At 41.7% G+C, this 23418-nt stretch overlaps 1 protein-coding gene across 2 annotated transcripts; it reads right to left on the bottom strand.

The window, feature by feature from the left end:
- Positions 1-751: 751 nt before the first annotated feature.
- On the bottom strand, positions 752-23360 carry CEP57 (centrosomal protein 57). 2 transcript variants are annotated; one of them, XM_009102768.4, is made up of 11 exons: positions 23204-23360; positions 18117-18273; positions 15027-15206; positions 14589-14710; positions 13567-13683; positions 8991-9068; positions 7746-7850; positions 7516-7593; positions 6927-7168; positions 3366-3510; positions 752-1971 (listed from the first exon to the last, which is right to left on the bottom strand). In XM_009102768.4, the coding sequence occupies exons 1-11, from the start codon at positions 23234-23236 to the stop codon at positions 1735-1737; spliced, it is 1494 nt and encodes a 497-aa protein (XP_009101016.1). In that variant the 5' UTR covers positions 23237-23360; the 3' UTR covers positions 752-1734. The 2 variants fall into 2 exon arrangements, with proteins under 2 accessions (XP_009101016.1, XP_050836580.1); XM_050980623.1 differs by lacking the exon at positions 23204-23360 and adding an exon at positions 22334-22473.
- Positions 23361-23418: the final 58 nt, after the last annotated feature.

Raw genomic sequence — 23418 nt, 5'->3', positions numbered from 1 at the left:
CATGCAGACATTAAATAAATAGCACTGCAAGTTCAGTGTGTGAAATCCAAACCTTGCTCATTCTTCTGCAGAGGGTCTTGCAGGTTACTAATGTTAAAACTCTATAGTCTAGAATGAGAGAAAACCAAGATTCATCTTTGGACAAGTTTCATTTATCCCATACAGACCAGCACTTAGCTGCTCAGTATTATAAAAACAGAATCACAGAATGGTTTGAGTTGGAAGGGACCTTCAAAGATCATCCAGTTCCATCTCCCCTGATTGGCAGAGACACCTTCTACTAGACCAGGTTGCTCAAAGCCCCATCAAACCTGGCCTTGAATACTTTCAGGGACGGGACTATCTCCAGAGGTCCTTCCCAAGCAAAATGACCAAGAGTAAGTTTCAGCTACCAATTTTTTAGGACTCCTGGCATGAACTGCTCTTTAAGTAGTAAAGTATGCTAACTTTACTATAAGTATAGGAGTAAGGTATAGTAACCATTACACCTGGTTAGCAGCATCTAACACCTTATGTGCAAGGAGACAAGCTGGGTGGATCACCTACAGACAACAAACTCAACTCCCTTCTGCCTGTGTTGACCTGCAGAGTTCCCTGCCTGTTCAGCTACAGGCAAGGGTGCACTACTCTCACTCTAACCTTAGCTGCAGCTCTCATTCATCCCCCTGCCCAGGGAGAAATCACCTTGCCATAAAAAGCCCGCTTGCTGTGGCACAGTGCTGCAGCAAACACCCAGCTAATACAGAGGAAGTGCAGCTTTCCCACAATTTATTCAACAGGCACGCTAGCTTTATTATTTTTCAGCTGTATATACAGGTAATCTGGGTCTTCTATACATTCCATTAACAGGAAATTCTTTACATTATTAACATAATAAATAACATTTAATCAGCTGTGCAAGTCAGAGCACAAACTTAATTGCACTACTACCAAAGCTGATAGCTCATCAAAGCACATACTTAAGTTAAAAGCAAGATGCCAGGACCAAATGGCACAACTGAGGCACTTGCAGTTTAAAACACCTGTGTGGTTTCTCTCACTCCTTTACCCCCTACCCTACAGCATTTTCCTAAGGCAGAATTTCTGTAGGAAAATTTCACTTGATCATCCAGCAATGTAATTCATAAGCTACTTTGCTCCTTTTCTAAGCACTCAAACATCCACCCCCACTGATGCTAAATAATGCATGTAGCAGATCAAGAACCAGGGATGCTTTTTGAAGAGAGCCCCACAGAACACCTCTGAAGGGGTTTTACCTGTTCTCCTCAGACACTCCCAGAGATGCAGCTGCACACAGAACAGAACTGACAAAAGCCCTCAACACCCAGGACTGCAGCACTGTTTTCACACGAGATGCATCCCAAGAGGCCTCCCGGATCAACAGCAAGAAACGGCATTGGCACATCACACACACACACACCAACCCACATACATGTGCAGTGCTTGGTGTGCTGGAACAAAAACAGAAGGACTGCTGGAACCATAACACAGGGAACCGGGGGAACCCTACTGTTAAGATTCACTGGCCATGTACCTTGAAAATAGAATTTGATTTAAGCTAGACCATAATATATACAATCAAATGCAGGGATGGAGAGCCAAGAGCCTGTAAGCCTGTATTTCAAAAGTGTGCTTAGCATACAGTAGTCTCTTCCACACAGCAAGAAAGGCAGGTGCTTTAGATCCAATAGTAAGTTTGGCCAGGATGCTTCAAGAACATCTCCTGCAGAAGAGTCAGTAGTCCCAGCTGACATCATCTTTCTGTAGAGAAGTCTGTAAGGTCTGCATGTCTCTCAGCAACTGAAGATTTCTCCGACTCTTTTCTCCAGGCTTCACTTTGATGGGACCTGCATTCTTTCCTTTTGTGGTTACTGTTGTTGTTACTTTAACCTCACTGACTGGGAACCTGCTGTCTTTTATTTGTTTAGCAGAAGTCTTTCTGGACTTGCATTCTCTCTTAAGTCTCTCTAGCTGAAAGAGAAACCCAAAGAAAAACATTAAGAAGTGATCTTGTTTCAATTTTATGTTCAGCAATTCTTCCAATCAGCTGAAATATCCCACCACTTATCTCACCCAGGTAAGCAAATGGTTGTTTCCAAGTCACACTGAACAATAAATACTTTATTTTCCTTGCAAAGCATTGTTATAGTTGCATCCTTAGAGCTGTGTTTAGCTTACAGTGATTACCTCCTCTCTAAAAACTGAGATGTTCATTATGGAGGAACATTGCCATCAGGAATGTAACATAAAAAGATGCAGATGAAGAAAGTTGATTTATCACTGTTACCATCCAGTGATTAAAAAAGAAAGCAAGGGTTTTTTACATACATACGAGTAATTTTAATAGCTAGTCACTGTCAGAGATGCAGCTTTGAAATATCAGAGTTCTGCTGGGGTGAAAAGGTGGTATCCACACACAGCTCTGTAACATCACAGCATGTGAGTCAGTCTCAGTACTCCCCAGCAAAGACTGAATGGGGAACTGGACAGTCTGAGGTTCAGACACATTCATACACCCAAACCACAACATGGGTGGCTTCTGTAGCTCCCCTCTCTGCAGGTGGTGGTGCCCTTTCCTTCTAGCTGACAGCATGTAAGACTTTTCCTAAACCCCAGCTCCTTTTGCCAACAGCATATGCAGCATCATTACTGCTGAGAACTACAGCACATCTGCTTCTCTGCAGCAGTTCCTCTGAGGATCATAAGATATCAAAAGTGAGTAATGCTTCTAACAGCAAGCATTTCACAGGTCCATGCTGGATGTCAGGTCCCAGCATGTGTTTTGTGTATAAGTTATATCTGGTGAGGGTGAATAGTGGTTTGTATGAACTGAACCAGATTAAATACATGGAGTTAAACTCTTTGGAAGAAATTCACTAAAATTAATGAAGAAAAAAGAAAACAGGGAATCTGTATGTTTTAAAGCTTTTAATGAAAAGCTTTAAAACACTGTCTACACTATCTAAAACATTCTGAAAGTTATAAAATAAGAAAAACAGGTATTTTGAGTCTTAAAAAATGCAAATTAAAACATAAATAGGTAATTTAATCCAAGTAAAGGGAAACTGTTCAACAGCGTTCAAGGGACAAGAGCAGTGTAAAATGTAATGTGAGAGCAGATGCAAAAGCCCTGTCCAGGACAGGGTGAAGAATGGGCACAACGGTGACAGAAAGGATGTTTCTGCAAAAATACTGGGATGGATGGAGGTATGCAGACTAACTTGGGGACATCAAAGGTAGAATGAGACAGTGCTACTCTAGTTACTTCTGCTTTATGCAATTGCTGCTAGATTAGGGTATAACATAGAAACCCTTGCTTAAGTCAGCAGCTCCACATAAGTATGACCACAGGCAAAGAAACTCACCTGCAAACGATGCTTCCGAACTTTGCTGATTTGGTCTGCCTTTGCTTCCATCCTTCCCACCAGTGCATCAAGTTCCTTCTCCAGCTCTTCCCTCACTGTAGCAGTTGGGGCCTCCAGGATGAGCTTTGACAGCTGCTGGTGATCACTAGCACACAATTCAGACAGAACAAGGCTTGCATCAGGTTCCATTGGCTTCTACATCTTGTACCCAGTTCAGAAATAACACTTCTGGGAAATCAGCAGCCAGACATGTGCAACACACCATAACAGACCAGTAAGAACAGTTCTGCTGGTTTGAAGCATTATTACAGTAGCACATTGTGGCAACAGGCTGCTGCAACATTGAGTCTCAACAATTTAATTCCTTCCAACTACAAGATGCATATTCAAAATGACCAAATAACCCTTTGAGAAGTTGATCTCAGCACTCGCTCAGTTAATATTTTGTGTATCTGCAGCTGTGCAGTAAAGTAACAATTCACTTTCTGTTAACCAGGACAAGCAAAACACCCAGCAAAGCTATCCTCTAATGGACTATTTGTCCAGATCCTGCTTTTGGCTAGGATAGAGTTTTCATTTTTAGTAGCTGTTACATTGCTGCGTTTTGGATTCAGCACAAAAATAATGTTGATAACACTGATGTTTTCATTGTTGCTCAGCAGTACTTACCCTAAGCCAAGGGCTTTTCAGTGTCTCCTGCTATGCCAGTGAGCAGGGGCACAAGAAGCTGAGACAGGGAGGTATCTGGGACAGCTGATTCAAACTGGCCAAAGGGCTATTCCATACCATAGAACGTCATGCCCAGTATTATAAACCGGGGGGAGAGTTAGCCATGAGGGGACAATTGCTGCTGGGGACGAACAGGTGGTGAACAACTGTACTATGCATCACATGACTTTTTACCTTGCATTTTATCCATCTCCCTTTTTCATTATGTTTTACTTTTTTTCAGTTACTAACCTGTCCTTGTTTCAGCCCATGGGTTTTTCCTTTTCCCAGTTTCCCTCCCCATCCCACCAGAGCAGAGGGGCAGGAAAGCAGCTGCATGGTGCTTAGCCACCAGCTGGGGTTAAACCAACACAGTATTTTCTGGCACCCTACATGGGCCATGAGGGGACAATGACAGATCTGACCAGAATGTGTGAAGACAAATCTTTTCTAGGCATCGTTGTATCAGTTTAGTACTGGGGGTCGCAATGCTGGTTTACGGTGCCACGGAATCCCTGGCCATGGCACTCCTGGGGGAATGGGTGCCCTCCGCGCGCCGCGGGAGCCACCCACTGGGGAATCCCTGTAACTACACCCACACCTTCCCTTCTGCTCCAGGCCAATTACAGCAGCCTTAGAGAACTCACAATATCCTGCGGGAGTTCAAACCAGCGTGGTCCCAGTGCTAGGATCAGCATGGTGCTGAAGGGGGTTCAGATCAGGGGAGGATTTGTGTCTGGGAGCAGTGAGTGAGCAGCTGTGTGGGACTGAGTTGCTGGTCAAACCACAACAGAGAAAGCCACCTTCTACACTACAGACAGGATAGTGAGGGTACACACCACAAGGAATCCCGAGTTTCACCTCTGGGACCACAGGGAGAACATCAAGTGGGATGGAAAATCTATGCCTCAACCCTAGAGGCACAGGTATGTGAATTGCAGGAAAAAAAAACCACACAATAGGAAGCACAAATAGGAATTCTTCCAGGAAAGTTGCTGCTTAAGGCTTCAGTGGGCAGCTCCCAGACAGAGTGGTAGGGCTGATGTTATTCCTGATCCTATAGAAAGGAATTCTAATTCTTTTTTACAGGAAATGGAGAATCCTAGGACTAGTATTAGAGAAGCCCTGTCTCCAGCCAGGTGCAGGAGAGGGACAACCAGGTTTACTGGTTTGTGTGGCTCAGATGGCTTGGGCACATCAGCCCCATGAGAGTACAAGGTTTAGCAGAGCCTGGTGCAGTATACCCTAATGCCATCAAGCTGTACTGGGGCAGAACCCACTTGTATTTCTGGAGTGACAGGCATCCCAACAGCTGTTGGTCTTGGAGGCTGAAACCAGCCTGACAAAATGACTAATGACTGGCAGAATCATCCCACTGTGACTGGCCCAGAGGCTCTGTGCACCCTTGGCAGAGACTGTCTTGGGCTGGGGCATTTTAAGGACTCAAAAGGGGATATCTCCACATAGATGCTTCATTTCCTTTGTCTCCAAGGCAGCTGTCTATCCTGCCTTGTCTCTCAGAGGACCCTTCTGATGAGGTGCTGCTGAAGGTCAAAGAACAAGAGGTGATAGAATGATTTGGGTTGGAAGGGACCTTAAAAATCATTGAGTTCCAAACTCCCTACCATAGGCAGGGCCATTTTCAACTAGAACAGGTTGCCCAGAGCCTCATCCAACCTGATCTTTATGTTTCCAAGAATGGGCATCCACACCTTCCCTGGACAACCTGTTCCAGTGCCTCACCATCCTCACAGTAACGAATCTCTTCCTAATATCTAATCTGGGTCTGCTCTCTTTCAGTTTAAAGCCATTACCCCTCAGGCAAACACTATACAAACACCTTTGTAAAAAGTCTCTCTCTTGTAGCCTCCTTTGAGCCCTGAAAGGCCCCAGTGAGGTCTCTCTGGAGCCTTCTCTTCTCCAGGCTGAAGAAGACCAGATTTCAGCCTCTCTTCAACAAAGGAGGGGTGCTCTCTGATTATCACCGCTCTGATTGTCTTTGTTGGCCTCCTCTGGACTCACTCAAGCAGGCCCACATCCTTCTTGTGCTGGGGGTTCCAGAGCTGGATGCAGCACTGCAGGTGGAGTCTCTCCAGAGCAGAGCAGAGGGGCAGAATCCCCTCCCTGGCCCTGCTGCCCACGCTGCTTTGGATGCAGCCCAGGACACGTGTGGCTTTCTGGGCTGTGAGTGCCCATGGCTGGGTCATGTCCAGCTTCACACCCACCAACATCCCCAAGTCACTTCTGCCATTAGCTACCCACCCACCACCTTTTCCTGCCCTGAAAGACTGTTATGACAGCTGAGCCCACAGTCATGGACTAAGTTAACTCTATGGACCAGTAAAGGGATAGTCCATAGACTACAGAATGGTATCTGTGTGTACCTACATCAAAAGACTGGAAAGGTGATGGTGGTTAACTGGGACATATTGGAAAGGGTAGGGCTTGGGCAGGGCGTATCTGGAACAGTATAAGCGGTGAATACTGCCCATCCCAACACAGGGGAGGGATGGGTGTGGGGGTGTGTGAGTGGCAGCAGGGTTCTCTGCTGGCTGGGTCCACGCCACAGCAGTCCACTGCACTGGGGCCGTGACCACACTTCTGCCTTACCTCTTCTGAAATTAATACTGCTGCACATAAGCACAGGGCTGGTGTTCAGACTGTTTAGCAGAGACTCTAACTGCAAGGACAATTGACAGCCTCTGCAGCCAGCAAGACAAATATTACATTCTAGAGATTTCCTAAACTAAGAACTCTCTCAGGCAAAACCTTCCAAGTTCAAATCAACAAGGCAAAAGTATGAAACATCCACATTCATAATCATCTGCAGAAGAAAATCTGTGCCACACTCACAAACTCATCTGTCCAAATTCGTCTTGTAAAGTCAGCAACACTTCTGAGAGCTCTTCCTGAGATGAGGACGAGTCCATTGTCAGGGATGGCCGCCTGCTTTTGCAGGCAGGATGACCAGTGCTGGTGGGTTTTGCTGGAGTATCGTTCACCACGTGTCTGTTACACAAAGCTTTCGTGTGATGTTTCATCAGGTGTAGCACGTGCTGCACGTTGGCAGTAACCGAATGACTGGGACCAGTAGACTGAAAGGAAAAGAGATTTCTTTTAAGTAGCATTATCAACAACTTGATAATACTGGAGAGCATTCAAAAAAAAAAGCCACTTTTGTTTTGCTGACAAGAATGTAATTTTTGTTTGAATTGATATACACTAACAAGAACATCTTGTCAAGCAGCATAGTGCAGGCCTATTTTTGGAAATACCAGCTCAGCTAGTTGTCAATATCCAATAAGTATTTCAAAGACAATCTGTATGAAAAGTGTCAAAGAAAATTAAGTGATCTGACCACTGGGTGTCAGAAGTGCACCATCCAAAGTCCCTTAAGGAGCTGCAGCTACTGGGCTCTAAGCTTTGGAATTGAACAGCTCACCTTCCCAGCCACAAAGGGAACATCACCCAGACACAACCTGTAATGGGGCTGCACAGTGCAATGTCTGACAGAGCATTTCTGGAAAGAAAGAAGAGACAAGTATTCAGCAAAAATTACACTGCACCAAGCCCACTTTACTTTGTAGTAAAAGAGGCAATCTGCTTCCTGACCACATGCACACAACCTTATCCAACTCCTCAGTAATTGCCCTTCTCTTCCCCCCATCTTACCTTCTCTGGCTGCTTAGCTTTTCTCCTGGGTTGTCTTACTTTTGGAGAAAGCAGTGGTGATGCTGCTTGAATCAGTAGTCTGTTGGTTTCCAGGCCTGTCTGAAGCTACAATTGAGGGAATAAGGGGAGTTACTGAAATTATATTAATAAATAATCAGAGACAGTGCAAGCAGAAAACTGCAAGAATTTTTAAAACATAGGCTCTCCAGAAGCAAGGGCTGCAAATTTTTAAGGTATTTTTGCAGTTGAAGGCCAACTTAAACATTAAATACTTCCTCTGTTAGCACTACTCATCAGTAATCCTAGTAAATTAGAGAATTAGCCTTAGTCCATTAGTCCCATGCAGGAAAGTGCCAAAACATCAGCTGTGCTTTACTCTTGGCAAGAAATTGGGGAGCTCAAGCCACCCAACCATGATGAATTGATCCCATGACATATAGTTACTAGGCAACTACTTCTTCTGGTCTATTAAATTTGACAGCAAAAAAACTTTCAAACAAACAAACAAACAAAAACCCCCAATAAACAAACTAACTACCAAACCAGCTGTTGAAAAAGTTAAGGTTAGAACTTCCTGTCAACAGTGAGAATCCTAAGTGTTCAATCCTAACTGTCACTGTTCAAGAGGAAGATACTGCAAGGCTCTAGGAATTGTGCCCTGAAGAAGCATTCACAGCACAATTTTTCATTATTAACTTGAGGTATCCCTTTCCTCATCACACCAAACTTATGGCAAAGGTTAATGTTAGAGCCTAACACATTATGTGCATAATTCTCCAGCATACAATGAATGCTTAATGAACACCACACTTTCAGATTAGAAGACCACCCAGGATCCTTAAGGTCTCATAATCAAGAGTATGTTGCCTCTTTTTTACTTCCTTCTATAATATTTTAATTACAGTTATGAACAAGTGAGTCCATTTGTCAACTTTAATATATTGAAAGGTTGCCTATGGATTAGTCTGAATTTCTACTCCTCTTCTCCAACTTTTAGTAAAGAAATCAAAGTTTCAGTGCACATGGGGTGATAGGTTTCCAAAAAGCTCAGAGAACGTCAGAACATTTAGTACCTCAGGCAGAAGGAAAAACAAAAAAAGAAGAAAAAAAAAAGACTAAAACCAGGATTTCACAATTGTGAGGCATATGGGAGGCACTTTCAGTAAGCTTAGCTGAAAAGTTGATAAAAAGGAAAAGAGCTAATTACAGTGCATACCAGTACAAAAGAAATTTCCTGTTGGTTACCTCAGCTGCTTTTTCCTGAACAAGCTTCCTTGCATGTTCTTCCTCATAAAGCTTCTGTTCCAGCTCTTTCATTTTTTTCTAGTCAAAGTTGAATCAAAATAATAGTGTTACTATTGAAACCATTATTTTTTTCTTCCTGAAGCCTACAATATTAAGAGCTTGCACAAAACTGTGAGTTCATCTTATGACTTAAGGATTAATGGAGATTTGAGCATTAGAGTGATTGCTAATGTTTTGCCTGTATATGTATAAATACAGCAGTCAAAAGCTTATGCTTAACATTTAAATTTATTTATTTTATTTATTTTTATTCATTTTTCTATTCTTACTTTCACAATTGGTATCTCAAGTTAGGTCACAGCCAAATACACATAGAGCAATAGACAAGGCCCTTTCTCTTCAATTGTAAAAACACCCTAGACAGTGGGTTGCTTTGTGTACATGATCCTCCAAGACTCTGTACTACAAAAGAGCTAACAAAGGCATGTCATTATAAGGCAAGAGAAGACTGGCTTTATTTAGACCTTTAATGGTATTTTTGCTAAAATCTGTAACTTACACTCTTACAAGAAAAGAATTTTTGAACATCTAGCCACCTTCCTAATAAAGAACAGGAAGGAAAGATTGTATGATGCCCCTGAAATACCTTTAAATAAAACTGAAGTAATTTCATCTTTTTATCACAAAAGCTTTAAGACCTCTTTTGAAACTCCTTTTCAAAGGAAAAGGTTAACAGGGAAAGCGCACATTTCTTTGTAAACCTCCAATAAGATGAAAACACTGTTTAAACAAGATACACTGAAATTTCCAGGGTGAAAGTTATCAAATAACTTTCTGGCTTTATACAGCAGTGAAAAAACAACCCAGAGCTCCAGTCCACAAAATAATTTCCCTTCTCTTCCTCCAAAGACTGATAATTCACAGAGCCACCAATGAAACTTAAGGCATGTTATACAGAGTGACAGCTGTATTTGCACACTTGTTTGTTTATAAACCCACTACATAGAGGTATTAAATATTTCAGTTCTGCTTTACTTAAGCGTTAACTGCAAGAATAATGTAATGAGCTGTTATACAAAGGTGTTAAAAGGCAAAAGCCTGGATAAACACTGAGGACAAAAGCACTATATATAGGAACCAATGTTTTCTTTTGAATGAAAGAATCATTCTGATGATTTTTTTCATTCGACACAAAGGTATTCCATGTAACTTAAAATCATCTTCTGCCCTTTACAATTATTGGTATAACTCTTTGTATCTATGTGGTCAGTCTCAAAGACCTTTTATTAACCTCTAAAGTCTGACAGAATTTTTAGTATGAAAACACTGAGGAAAATATTCTGTTTAAAGTAAAGATTGACATGAAGCTGGGCCAAGGCTTTTATTCTGAAATGAATGAGTATTCATTCCCCCAGCTACCTGTTCAGCTGCAGGGTGCAGCTCAAACTACACAGAAAGAAAGTATCTTACAGTATCATCTGTGACAGACCCTGTTAGAAACTATATATCCAACTTTGATTCCTTAAATAATTTTTTTCTTGTTTATAGAAGAAGGTATTATGAGAGAGGCCACAGAGGCAAGTAAACTGACCCTGCCCAGTGGTGCTACCCATCATGTAAGACAGCATTGCAAGGGGCAGCAAGCAGACTGCAGGTCAGCAAAGGGGTGCCTGAACATCCACTCAATCACCAGGAGCCACTGCAAAAAACTTTAATGACAAAATAGAAATAAAATATTTCAATGTCTATTTTCGACCTCTTTTCTAACAGAAAATGAATTTCATGCAACCACCTACTCACAGAACCCAGAATCATAGGATGGTTTAGGCTGGGGTTGAAAGGGACCTTTAAAGATCACTTGAGCCCAAGGTGGTTGCTCAGAGACTTCTCCAAACTCACCTTGAATGTTTCCAGGAACAGGGCATCTGCCACCTCTGCAGACAATCTGTTCCAGTGTTTTACCCAATCCACAGAACTGGGGGGTGTGGTTTTAAGTCTCACTGTCAGCATTAAGATCAATTACTACAAACTACAGTTGCTGAAAATGTCATCCACGCACACATTCAAATTCTGGCCATCTGGCTACAAACAAGACCACAGCCCAAACTGCACTTTTAGGGATCAGCCACATTTCCTACTCTATCTTCAGACATAGACATGTTCAGATCTTCTCAGTCAACTGTCCAGAGAGTGCACTGCAGGACTACAGCTGAAATAAAGATGCCTCAAAAGCATTTCCAGGGTAAGTACTCAACATAAAAAGCAATCTCAGCATTTCTTTTTCACAGCCACTACTGACATTAGTGGAATTACAAAGACAATACTTATAGGGCCAGGTAGTGTCTCTGGGGAGATTAAATGCTCTCAGTAAGACCCCCACATAACCTGTGCCTGGCAGTGTCTGAACTCAGAGGCAGATACATCACTGCTCACTCATGAGCCATCACCTCACCACTTTTCATCCATTTCAGCACACCCTGTATAAAACAGACTCTTATTTCTTGCTTCAAATTCACTTGTAAATGTTCCTACAATCTTGCCACAACTACAGCAGAGATCAAAGAGGGAATAGATATAATGCTACTAAGTAGAGTGCAGTCACTCTTTGAAGATATTCAGGTAATACCTATCACATGGATGCTCACATCCAAACACAGCCTATAATCACAGAGGCAGGCAGACCTGGCAACCAGAAAATGGCTCATAACTACATAATGATGACAAGAAAAATGAATTCACATTACAGCTAAATCCAGATTTATTTCAGGTCCTAGGATTGCTCAAGATTGTGTGAATTTAACACTCAAATCCTCTAAAACATATTTAATTGTGGCAGCTACTAATTCCTAAAGATAAAGACTCAAAGACCTGTGGTTTGATCCAGAAAAGAATACAAAAAGAGCCATAAGGCTGAAATTATTTTCAGTAGCCCAGCACAAAAAGACAAACAACCCGGTCTCACCAAACTTCAGCTACTACCAATCAAAAACTTAGTAAAAGCCTTTCAGAGGGAATGCCAGTTGCTGAACATGTTATTTCAACTCTAACCCTGGAGGAAATCACTGCTAGTTTCAGAGTACAATACCCAGGAGACTCCTATTTCTCTTTGCAAGTGTTTGGCCTAAGTAAACAATGCAACCACTTTTATACTCTACCACTTGTACCACAACAGGGGGTCAAGATCTTAAAAAGCTTGTTGCAGTTGCTTTGGCTCAGGGACTTCCAAGAAGAGTTGCAGCATGTAAATGTCCTGCAGCAAGCCAAGCAGCTAAAGATTTACCAAACATCATCTTATGTATTTCTGGAGAAACACCATCTATTTCACCACCTGAGGTAAGGGCTGGTTTGCAGGATGGCCAGCCTATGATTTTGACAGAATCCAGAACTGCCATCCAAAATATCACAACCTGATTATATGCTATCTACTACTTTTTGGGGGACAGGGAAGAAATTTGCAGAAGGAAGCCTCTCCCTGGTTAAGCTCTCTGTAGTTTCCAGGCTTGGGACACTTGTGGTGTCTCTTAGAGCAGCAGGTATGTGAATGGAGCATCAGAGGCCAACACTGCAGAGGGTGCACAGAGATGCATGGGGTTTGTGTGGTAAAGCATTGGTAGCCATGGGGCTACAGGGGTGGCTTCTCTGAGGACCTGTCAGAAATCTCCCCATGTCAACAGAACCAACGCCAACAGAGCCAATGCCAGCTGGCTCCAAGACAGACCCACCACTGGCCAAGGCTGAGCCCAACAGCAATGGCAGTAGCACCTCTGGGATTACAGACAGGGAGAGAGAAAAAAACCTGCTGGGGAACTGCAGCCAGAAGCAAGGAGTGAGACTGTTTGAGAGCAGAAGCCTTGCAGACCCTAAGGTCAACAAGGGAGGGGGAAGGTTCTCCAGGTGCCAGAGCAGAGATTCCCCTGCAGCCCATGGTGAGATTATTTCTCATCATAAAATTATATAAATTATAAAAATTCAAGGGTGAACCCACCACAACAGAGTATGACCAAACACAGTCACGCTGAGTTTGTGGAAGCTACTGATTCAAACAGAGTTCTGAAAAGGCAGACTGACTTAAACCCACAGGGAGTCACCCAGTGCTAGGGGCCTTGCAACATGAGGCCATAGAAGTCTGCACACAAAATAACTAGTAATAATTGTGTTTCTTAAGAAGGAGGGCTAAGAGGAAAAAAACCCATCAAATTCATACAAGTTAGGGTGAATCTTGGTAATAACAGAAAATAACTATTAGTATTCAGTAGCATGGAAAGCAAGTCAAGAGCTTAGGAATGGCTGCAATCTTACAATGCCTAGGCATCAGCTAAGCACAAAAGAGGAACACCAACAGACTGTTAAGGCATAATAAAACTCCAGCTCGTGCAGTGCAGTGCCCCAAAGCCTACCTGGACATGTACATTTGCAGCAATAATTTCAAGTTTTCACAACCCCTCAGTTTAAAATAAAGTTTAGTTGTTGTCTTACTCTAAAGCACTAAGTGCTCAGCTCTGCTATTGCCATAAACTAAGTAGAGATTACAATAAGCAAGATAAATGTGATACAGTATCCAAGACAAATGCCAGACCTCTGCTGTGGACTGCATGGTAGTTAGTCTGTTGTACTCTTTTTCCAGTATATCCAGCTTTTCCAATTTAGACCGAACATGTGATTGGTCAAGAAGCCGATTTCTCTCCAAGGAGCCCTTGAAGGGAGAAGTGAAAAGACAAACAATTATAAGCACAAGAAAACAAGAGCAGCTATAGTAAGCATCTTTGTAACATCTTTGTGTCTGGAGCACAAAGGAGGTCCATCAACAGTCCAAAGGAATTACTAATTCCTCTGTGAAATTTTAGATGGTGCCACAATCAGGAAACAAACTGCACCACTGGTCCACCAGTGTTGGGGAGCCAGAATTTAACCACATCTGAGAGAGGATTATGCAGTCCCTACTTCCTCCCAACTCAAAGCATTACAAAAAAATTATGAAGAAATTAGAAATAGCTTTCTTGATTTTTTTGTTCTTCTGTTTAACAGACTGAATAGAATAGCCACAGAGACCAATGAACAGATAGCTCTAGGTGACCCATACACCTATAAAACAAAATTCAAGTTCATTTTAGATATAGGCAAAATCATAATCACTGATGATTGGGAATGATTGGGTGATGATGTGAAATAGAAATTTTACTGCTATTTCTACAGAATCAGTATCTCAGCCCCAGTTTAGCAAGAGCAGTGATAGTAAAGAAAATACCTGAAGGCCCGAAGACTGTAAACACAAAAGGGAGGTTTGTCTCCCAGTGGCACACAGGTATAACGCTGGAGGATAAGGATGAGCTACTGCAGTAAGCCAATCATGCAGAAGCAAACAATTCATATTAATGCCAGAGGCTGCTACTGCCTTAGAAACAGGTGTACAAAGAAAATACCAGGGTCATGTGAAGACTGGCAAATTTAAGTAAGGAAGCTATCCATACCTAAGAATATGAAGGCCAGCTGAAGTAGACATCCACACTTAAAGGTATAAAAATTACATTAACTATGAAAAATCACAACAGTAATTACTGACTTTTATGATTTAACCCTGAGATAGTTTTGGGAACAAACCTGTTTCTCCAAGAGATGTGACTTCTCATTTTCTGCATGCTTGATCATGCTTCTCATGTAGTCCAGCTGTTTCTCTAGAAGTCTGCATCGAGACTCAGCAGCTGCCAGCTGAGAAGTCAGTTCTGAAGATAACAGAAGGCAGAAAGCAGAAATCACGCATTGCTTGTTTCTGGGACTTTTTTTTGTTGTTGTTTTCAGGACAGTTTCAAAACAAACAAGAAAAGGACCATCTAAAACTTACATATTGTGCCTAATGAACTTTTGTATAAAAACCCCTAAAATGAAGAATGCCTTAAAATTCTCTCTTTTTAACTCCCCATGTCACCGCAAATTAAAGGATGCTGAACAAAGTAAATTAGAATTGGTTTATGCATTTATAGGAATCAAGCTTCACCCACATCAATGTTCTATAGTATTTATATACACTTCACAAACAACCTTGATTTTTCTTTGACACTTCAGTCCTGTCCCGTTCTTTGTCTTGCATTTGTTCACTCAGTAATTTTTTGAAGTTTGCTGTTTCCCTGCTGAGGTGTTTCACATTCTCCTCTGCCTCAAATCGTTCCAACTCCAGGTGATGAATTTTTTCCTGGAGATTCTTCAGAGCAGAAAATATTGCTACAATTGAACAAGTACATTTTGTTAGATACCATTAAATCATCAATTCAAGACAACATTAAACTTGAAATGTTATTATAAAAGCATGTTATGTAAGAAGGTCAGAGTGTTCCTTACCAGCATCCAAGAGTCCTCCCAGGAATTAAGACTTGTTTCCCTTTAAACCATAACTGATTCTAAAACTAGTCTCAAACAAATAGATGCCATTAGTGGATACCCTTCACCTGACACATCTGGGAAAGATACAACTATTTCCCAGAACAAGGCATATAAATATTGTGTCAATTGAGAACAAACAGAGTATCCTCTGACCCTCTATCAAAAGGAAATGAAAAGTCACAACTAGATAGTGAAAACAGCAGCAATTTTCCATATTAACATTATTCCTACCACAACAAATACATGAACAGTGTTCCCATGAATGGCCACACAGCATAGTAAAGGTTAACAGTGAGAAGGGCCATAAAAGTGCTTATTTATAGGTGGACTTCTTTTTTAATTCTTCTGGTTTTTGTGTTCCCCTCCTCCATCTAAAAACATACATCTCCTTAGTGCAGAACCATTCTGCCTTTCTGCGGCACTCCCAGCTTCTGTAAACAAAGCCTTTCTATATTCTTCACCACAAAAGGAAAAGCAGCTCTAACAGAACACACATCACCTTGCAATTAGACCATCTGCTGGTAATCTGATGTATTACCTGTCTCTTAGTTAGGCTGTTTAATTCTGTGAAGGGAACAATAACCACAAACCCTTTCCCCTATACAGTGCTGCTGAAATTAAACATAAGAACATCTGTACATACAACTCAAATAGCAGACTAATCTGCAAGGTCACATTAACCCATTACTTTGTGCTTAGACTCACTCCAGAGAAAGAATGTACCTGTAATAAAGCATGCTTGAGCACTAGAAGAGTTGGGACTGCATAATGGTTTGTCCACATAACACAAAAAAAATTTAGAAATATTATCAAATCTTGAAGTGAATAACAGTACATGAGAGTATCACATCAAGCCTGTTAAGTACATAAGAAGTAGCAGGAGCAGGCACAGTTAAGGGGAAGCTACTGATAATTTGGCTCTATTTGCAATATCACAACCACCAACTGCACCCTCTTCTGTATTTACTGTTCCTAGGATTCACTTGAAATGGGCATAGCTGAAACAATGAACAGGTTTGTTACTGTTATTGTTAAAAGCAACATTGAAATCTCTGTATATACACAATAATGACTAACAAAACACAACAATGAAGCAACACAAGCAGTGAATAGATAAAGGTGAAACCCAACAGGCTAAGTATTATTCAGTCATTCCTATAAAGAGTATTAAAGCCAACTGTGCATGCTGACACAAACATACAACACAAAGACATTAAACTCACAATAAACAGAATTTAATATACTCAATTTCACGATTTTCAACAAGATTTATTTAATAGGGGGAATGGGAGGAGCAAGAACAATCAAATCAATTTTGCCATTTGAAATTAATTCCCACATCCGTAAATTTACTAAAGTATATACACTGCAGAACATTTCTGCATTTTTAAAAACTATGCAAAAAGAGAAACATACTGGATCATCCATGTGTTGGATTAAAATTTCAGTACTTACTCACATTGACTTGCACTTCATTTAAATATTTTTTGAAAATAAAAAAATTGCTAGTTTCTAAAACAGGATATAATTTATCCGATTGTCTTGCACTACCCATCCTTATTTCAGAGTAGGCAGAGTCACCATTAGAAACAAAATGCCAAGTGAAAACTTGGAAGTCAAAACTTTATTGCTAATGCAACATGCAGCACACTCTACAAAATTACCTGCATCAGTAATTCATAAAGAAGCTCTTTCCTGCACATCCAATTTTTCATCTGTAAAGATTGTTTTAGTTTTGTGTCAACAGCACTCTCAAAACGGATGGCCTTGAGAGTACATACTGCATTTTAAATAGTGCTGCAAGAACTGAGATTTCATCTTTAAGGTCATTAACACACAAGTCTCTAGTAACTCAGACATGAATTGTGTTATTGGAACAGGGACTTGAGGCTATCATTCTGATTTTTTACTTAGTTTGGGTAATATTAGGATTTAGCTTAAACATTTCTCACTTTTCTCCATAATGAAAAAAATATCAAGCAGTTCATACCTTTAAGCCTCCATAACACTTCAGTCTTAAAGGGAGCATTTCTGCAATGACCCTCAGCCAAACAGCTCTTCAAAGGATCAGTCCTGCTCTGTCTCCCAACTCCTCATGATGCACCCTGTATGTACCCCAAGGCAGCTCTGGAGTAAGACTCACTACATGACAAGCTAATCCCTAAAACAACAGAAAACTAACCACAAATAATTTTTTGTTCATGTCCAGCATGGGAAAGGAGGGAGAAGGAATAGCCTAGAAACAAGAAGAATAAATGGGAGTAAAATTGCCTCTCTTTTTGGTGCTCTCAGTTCAGCACTTTGCTGAAGCCCTCTCTGCATCCTTTAAGTCTTCACTGATATGATAAATATTCACAACACATCCTTCATCCATGACAAGCCTTCCAATTTTAACAGGACCAAACCTCTTCCTTTGCTCCAAGCCATTCTGGGGACTAAAATCTCCTTATTTCTAACTCAGCTAGGAACTCAGGAGAGGAAAAGTTGAAAGAGAGGAATACTGAAGAAGAGACAAAAAGACCTGAGTAGTTAATGAATTTGTACTGACAGAATTTTTACAAATCTCTACTACCAAAGAGGAGCGTATTTCTCCATTTGTAAGATGACCTTTATCATCAGGTGCTCTTTGGAAAGAGAAGTGCCAAGGACCTACAAAACAAGTGACCTGGACATCAAAGGGAAATGATAAAAGACATACAGTATTTGACCACGACTTGTAAACATGTAGAAAAACAACTTTGCTGAAGTTACCTCTGCTGTGGCTTTCAGGATATGGAACTACTGGTTTCCATTGGGAACGCTGCAAATCTGAATTAATGAATGGCTTGTGCTTTGGATATTCTATAAATGAAGCTGAAGAGAGCCCATCTGTAGTTGATGTAGAGTTCTGAGTGTTGCACAGATCATCCTGAAAAGAAAAGAAAGCTGTTATTCAGCACATTTGTTTCTTTGTCACAACAGCAAAAATAAAGTAAGATTCTATCAGAAGATGTGCAGAAGGACTGCTACAGGAGACTCATATCTCAAAAGCTGTACGTCCTTCTTTATAGCCTTAGGATGTGTCATTTTACATCCAACTCCCCTGTCACTAAAACCAGTATCAAACAGAAGAACATCTTTCCCACACTAGCTTCTGATTTACACTTTTTTTTTCCATTTACTTGTACTGTCTACTACTTCTTAGGAGAAGGCAACCCACAATCAGTTGGAAAACAACGACCTGCTTAATTACTGGTTCCATTTACTGCAAGAGATACTGCCCTAAGGTGGCCAAACCTGATAAGGCACACCCCAGACCATGGTCCTGTACCCCTGATCTAACCCAAGAGCTCACTCTGCACACATGGGGCACAGGACACTCTGCAGCTGGGAAGGTGAGCCAAGAGTCCCAATCCCTCCAAGTCCACCCGCTTCAATTAATTTTCCTTATCTTTCCATTAGCAGGTGGAACTTCACAAGACACATCCAGATGACTTTATGCTACAGCTGATTAGTGGTATCAGCACAAGAAAACCAGCAGAAGCACAAGAAAAGCAGCAGATCACAGCCAGGAAAGTACTCCTGCCTCTAAGCACTAATGGACTCTTAAATCACCTTCAGACTGTTCTGAAAACTGCGGCTGTAGAGATCATGGATTTCCCAGCAGTCTGCACCAATTTTGCAAACACCCACTGTGCTTTGGATGTTGCAATGACCTGAAAGGACCACCTAGCTGGGAAGATGTCCTTCTAAATAGAGGAGACATGGCAGAATTGTGTGTCTATGTTTTTGACTCAAAAACTGTCTACCTGGCCTAAGCCTTATAATCTGTATACACAAATTAAATGAAATGCTTATTTTTAACTTCTCTTAACTGCATCCATCACTAAACATTTCAGTGATAGAACTGGAAAGCACCCTAAGAGAGGTGGGCTCCAGGCAGCTGTAAAGCTCCTACATGAGTAAGTAAAAGGAGCAATTGCAGATCTTGGTGCTTTTATGCTTTTGCATTGGGAGCATATAATGACCTAAATTAAAATACAGATAGTATTAAGTATCTCATAGCAAATTACACAACAGCCCAAAATGCATTACAAGGAGCCAAATAAGGGGGAAAAAATTAAGAAAATTTTAAAGTTATTTAAAGCCCATACACAGCTGATTTCCTCTTATAAACACAGTGATTCATTGTGAGCAAGAAAATTAGGACCCTAACTACTCTGAATGTATCAATTGGTGTTTCTAAGCACAGTTTTATGACTGTTTTGCAGTTTGTGTTTATAACATTTTCCTCCACAACATAATGGCTTTTCTCAAAATAACTGCATTTGCACATGCATTTTCTACCACAGAAAGTGAATTGAAACACTAACCCCTAATTAAGAATATTTTAATAAAACTATTTTTAACAGGTGTTTTTTACATAAACACACTGTTTCACACTCAGCAGCCTCACAAGTCTAACCAGAGCACATGAATCCATCTGATCAAAAGCCTGTTAGGTGATAACATCAAAAATGCCATTAGCATTACAGGATATGGCATTGATGAGCACAGAATATGAAGGCCAAATGATGGAGTAAAAATGAACCATGCAAAACACAGCATTTCTGCAGCAGGCAGTACAGAAACAGCAGCAACATAAGCCTCAGCAACTATCAATTCAAATATCAATATCCTGTCTGCTACTGATTCAAACCAAAGGTACCCCATCACACAGTCAAAAGAAAAAGGGGAATCGGCTTGAAGCCAAAGTAGGGCTGACAGCATCACAATCCTTCTAGATGTCACTGTCATCTTTTATGTCTTTACAGGTAAAGTCTTGTCTGAAAATTAAATCCAAAATTAAATCCAACTGCATAAAAACACCAAAGTGAAGAAATTATTTTGTTTTTGCTGCCATTACTAACATTTTTCTAGCCAACAGCAAACTAGCTGAAAGAAAAAGCTGGTGTACTCAAAGCCCTGGAGCACAAAACAAAGCAAATTGAGGCTTTTGATTAGTTACATGTCTTCTAAATTCCACCTGTATGCAGGCAATAGGTACTAATTTGAACAGTTAGTAATAATAATTTGAATAGTGAATAGTCAGTACAGATATCTGCTTCAAATAGCTACTCAAAAAATTTGTGTTGGAATATCATCTATTACATAGGCAATCCTTCTTTTTTCAGTCTAAATAATAATTAGCTACCACATATATTTTTCTTACCCATTTTTAAGCAAAAGAGTGGCTTATATTCAGTTTCATAAACAGTGACTTTAAAGAATTTGACTGGATACTTTGGGAAAGTTCATGAAACAGCATCAAGGAACTTCCTCACAAAGCTTAAACATCACAGCAATTCTCTGCTCTTCTCCCCTATCTCTGAAGTTATTAATAATCATTTAATTGTTCCTGCTCTTGGAAAGTCTCACAGGGAGTATCATGCTCTTATGCCCAGGAAAATTGTGAAAAATAAAATAAAAAAAAATCAGGAAACTCTATATGTTTGTTCTGAATCTCAGCTAGGTCATGTTTGCTAACTACATCTCCTCTCTTTCAGGGTACTCCTCATAGTCTTCTTTAAGCCACACTAAAGCCTCAGAGTAGTAAATGAAGAAGCTTAACAGTCCCACAAGGAGCCAAGTGCACCCTATTACATAAGAGTGAGCTGAGCACGTTTTATCTCCACAGGTCAGAGAACACTGCCTTCCAGAACTCATGGCTTTCACCACTGCACATCAGCTGCCTACTCAAGCAGAAAGAAGGGAATATTAAAAACACAGACCAGAGATAACACATCACTAGCACAGGGACCTCCCAAAGCTCTCAAAGGCCAAACACAGCGAGGGAGACACAAACTCGTACAAAAAGTTTTTAAAACAGAGATTAAATTAGGATGGGTGCTATTGAAAGTTCTCATCTGGGTGCTCACAACCAAAAAAAAAAAAAGGAGGAAAAAAAGATTAATACCTGGTAATGCTTTAAGTGACATAAGTGACACAGAGTAGTCTTTGCACGTGGTTTAAAAAAAAAGCAAACCCGGGACAACTAGGTAGGGAATGAGAAAAAGAAACCCAAATAATGAGATACTGAATGTAGTGATTATAAAACATTCCAGCACCCAGTAATTCAAACTTTCATAGTCATTTTGGAGGGACAGTCTCAATTAGCAGCCTACCTACCATCCCTCATAAGTGCACTAGGAAAGGGGGGAAAGAAAGGACAGCCCCTATCACCCACAGGCCAGATTAAGGGCTGGCTGTGCCTCCCTGATATAGACTGAGTCAGGAGCACTCTACATTTCAATAACATCTCTAGTTAAAAGCAGACATAAAAAAAGTTAACTTAGTTGAGCAACCACACCAAATGGGGAGGAAAAAATAGCTGCCATAGAGCGCCAGATGTATTAAAAGCAATTACTTTCAAAGTTCAGAAAAATATAAAGTTAGGGTTTGTTTCTTTTTTTGAACATGTACAGAAAATCTACAGTGGGCAACTTTTATCCCAAAAAGTTGGAGTTTTTTGCTAACTAAATTGATTAAACAGCCTACATTTACCTACTGAAGACTAAAAATGAGTCTTCTGACATTGTTCTCCAGGCATGCTAGAAACAATTTTGGTCAGAAAAGAGATAAGAGTTCTCAAATTCCTCTTGCTGGCCCAGGTGCAAGTATTGGAGCACAGTGCTGGGCAGGAGGCACACAAGAGAGAACCCCACGATGGGTGCTCACCACCCAGCCAGTGAGATCCCAGACCATGAATCCCCACAAGAGTGACCTCGCACTCCGTGCAGCCCATCCCACCGCAGCCTTTTCCCCATCTCTGCTCCTCCAAAGCACGTGTAAGACAGAGTTTCTCACGCGAAAAAAAAGCCAAACCAAGGAAAAGCAATTAAAAACGCAACTTATTCCAGAAAGCTGCAAACATCACGCCAAGACTTCAAACAAGAACCGCAACAGAGAATCTGTTTGAGGTGTCAACCTGGTGGGCATTGGGAGCATACCATGACCCGAGCACAGGCTCCCTCCTCGTGTGTCACCTGCCACCAGGTGAGCCACGTGTTCCGCTGCTCCTGCACACCCAGCGCCTTGCCTGGGAGCGATGCGGGCACGGGAATTCTGCTCCCCGGCGTGAATGTCGCTGGTTACCTGTCCCAATCCGCCAGGTGCTGCCTAAGGGCACAGGCTTCGACTAAAGCTAAAGCTCAGCTTAAGGCAGCGCTTCCAGCCAACAAAGAGAACACCCAGAGGCGCAGTCCCCGCCAGCCCTGCCCCGGGAGCTCCGGGCTGGCCCAGCCAGCCGGGCTGGGGGGGCCAGCCTGCCCGCCCACAGCTGTGTCCAAAGCCACCACCAAAGCCGGGGCATGCCTGGGAACAAACCAAAGCCAGCATTTTATTCCCATTCACTTACAAACAGGAGCTCCAGACGCTGGTGTGGGGACAGCGAGATACCCAATAGCAGAGTATCTTTTTTTCTGTCGCTTTAGAAAACACGTGCGCATGCATCATAGGTCTACACATACATAAATATACATATATATAGATATATACATACACATATAACCATGTGTATATACACATGTATATACACACACATACATACGTATACACACGCATAAATATATACACACACAGATACGTACACAAGCACATATAAACACCTATATACACGTGTAGATACACACGCACAGACACACACACACACATACATACATATATATGCACATCATTTAACAGACAAGCCAGCTTCCACAGCCTGTAGGGCTCCCGGCACGCAAGCCGCCGGCCCCGCACTGCCGAGCCGCTGCCCTTCGGATTTCACAAGCCACCCGCCCGTCCCGCTCCTCACCGCGGGGATGCCCTCCGAGCCTCACCGTGAGCGGATAGCCGCCCCTAGCTGCCGCCATGTCGGCCAAAAGGGAACCCGCTCAGCCCATGGCACTTTAAGGCTCGGCACCCGCGCGGCGGCTCGCTGGCTCGCTTGACTGCTATCCCAGCCTGCCAATGAGAAGGGAGAACCGGGTGTAAGTCCCGCCCCGTCTTCCTCTCAGGATTGAGTGACACGGCAGCTGCCCAATAAAGAAAGAGC

Source organism: Serinus canaria, chromosome 1, assembly GCF_022539315.1.
Source record: "Serinus canaria isolate serCan28SL12 chromosome 1, serCan2020, whole genome shotgun sequence".
NCBI classification, from domain to species: Eukaryota; Metazoa; Chordata; class Aves; order Passeriformes; family Fringillidae; genus Serinus; species Serinus canaria.
Note: the sequence above shows the minus strand (reverse complement) of the source record. Positions and strands in the feature narration are given on the sequence as shown.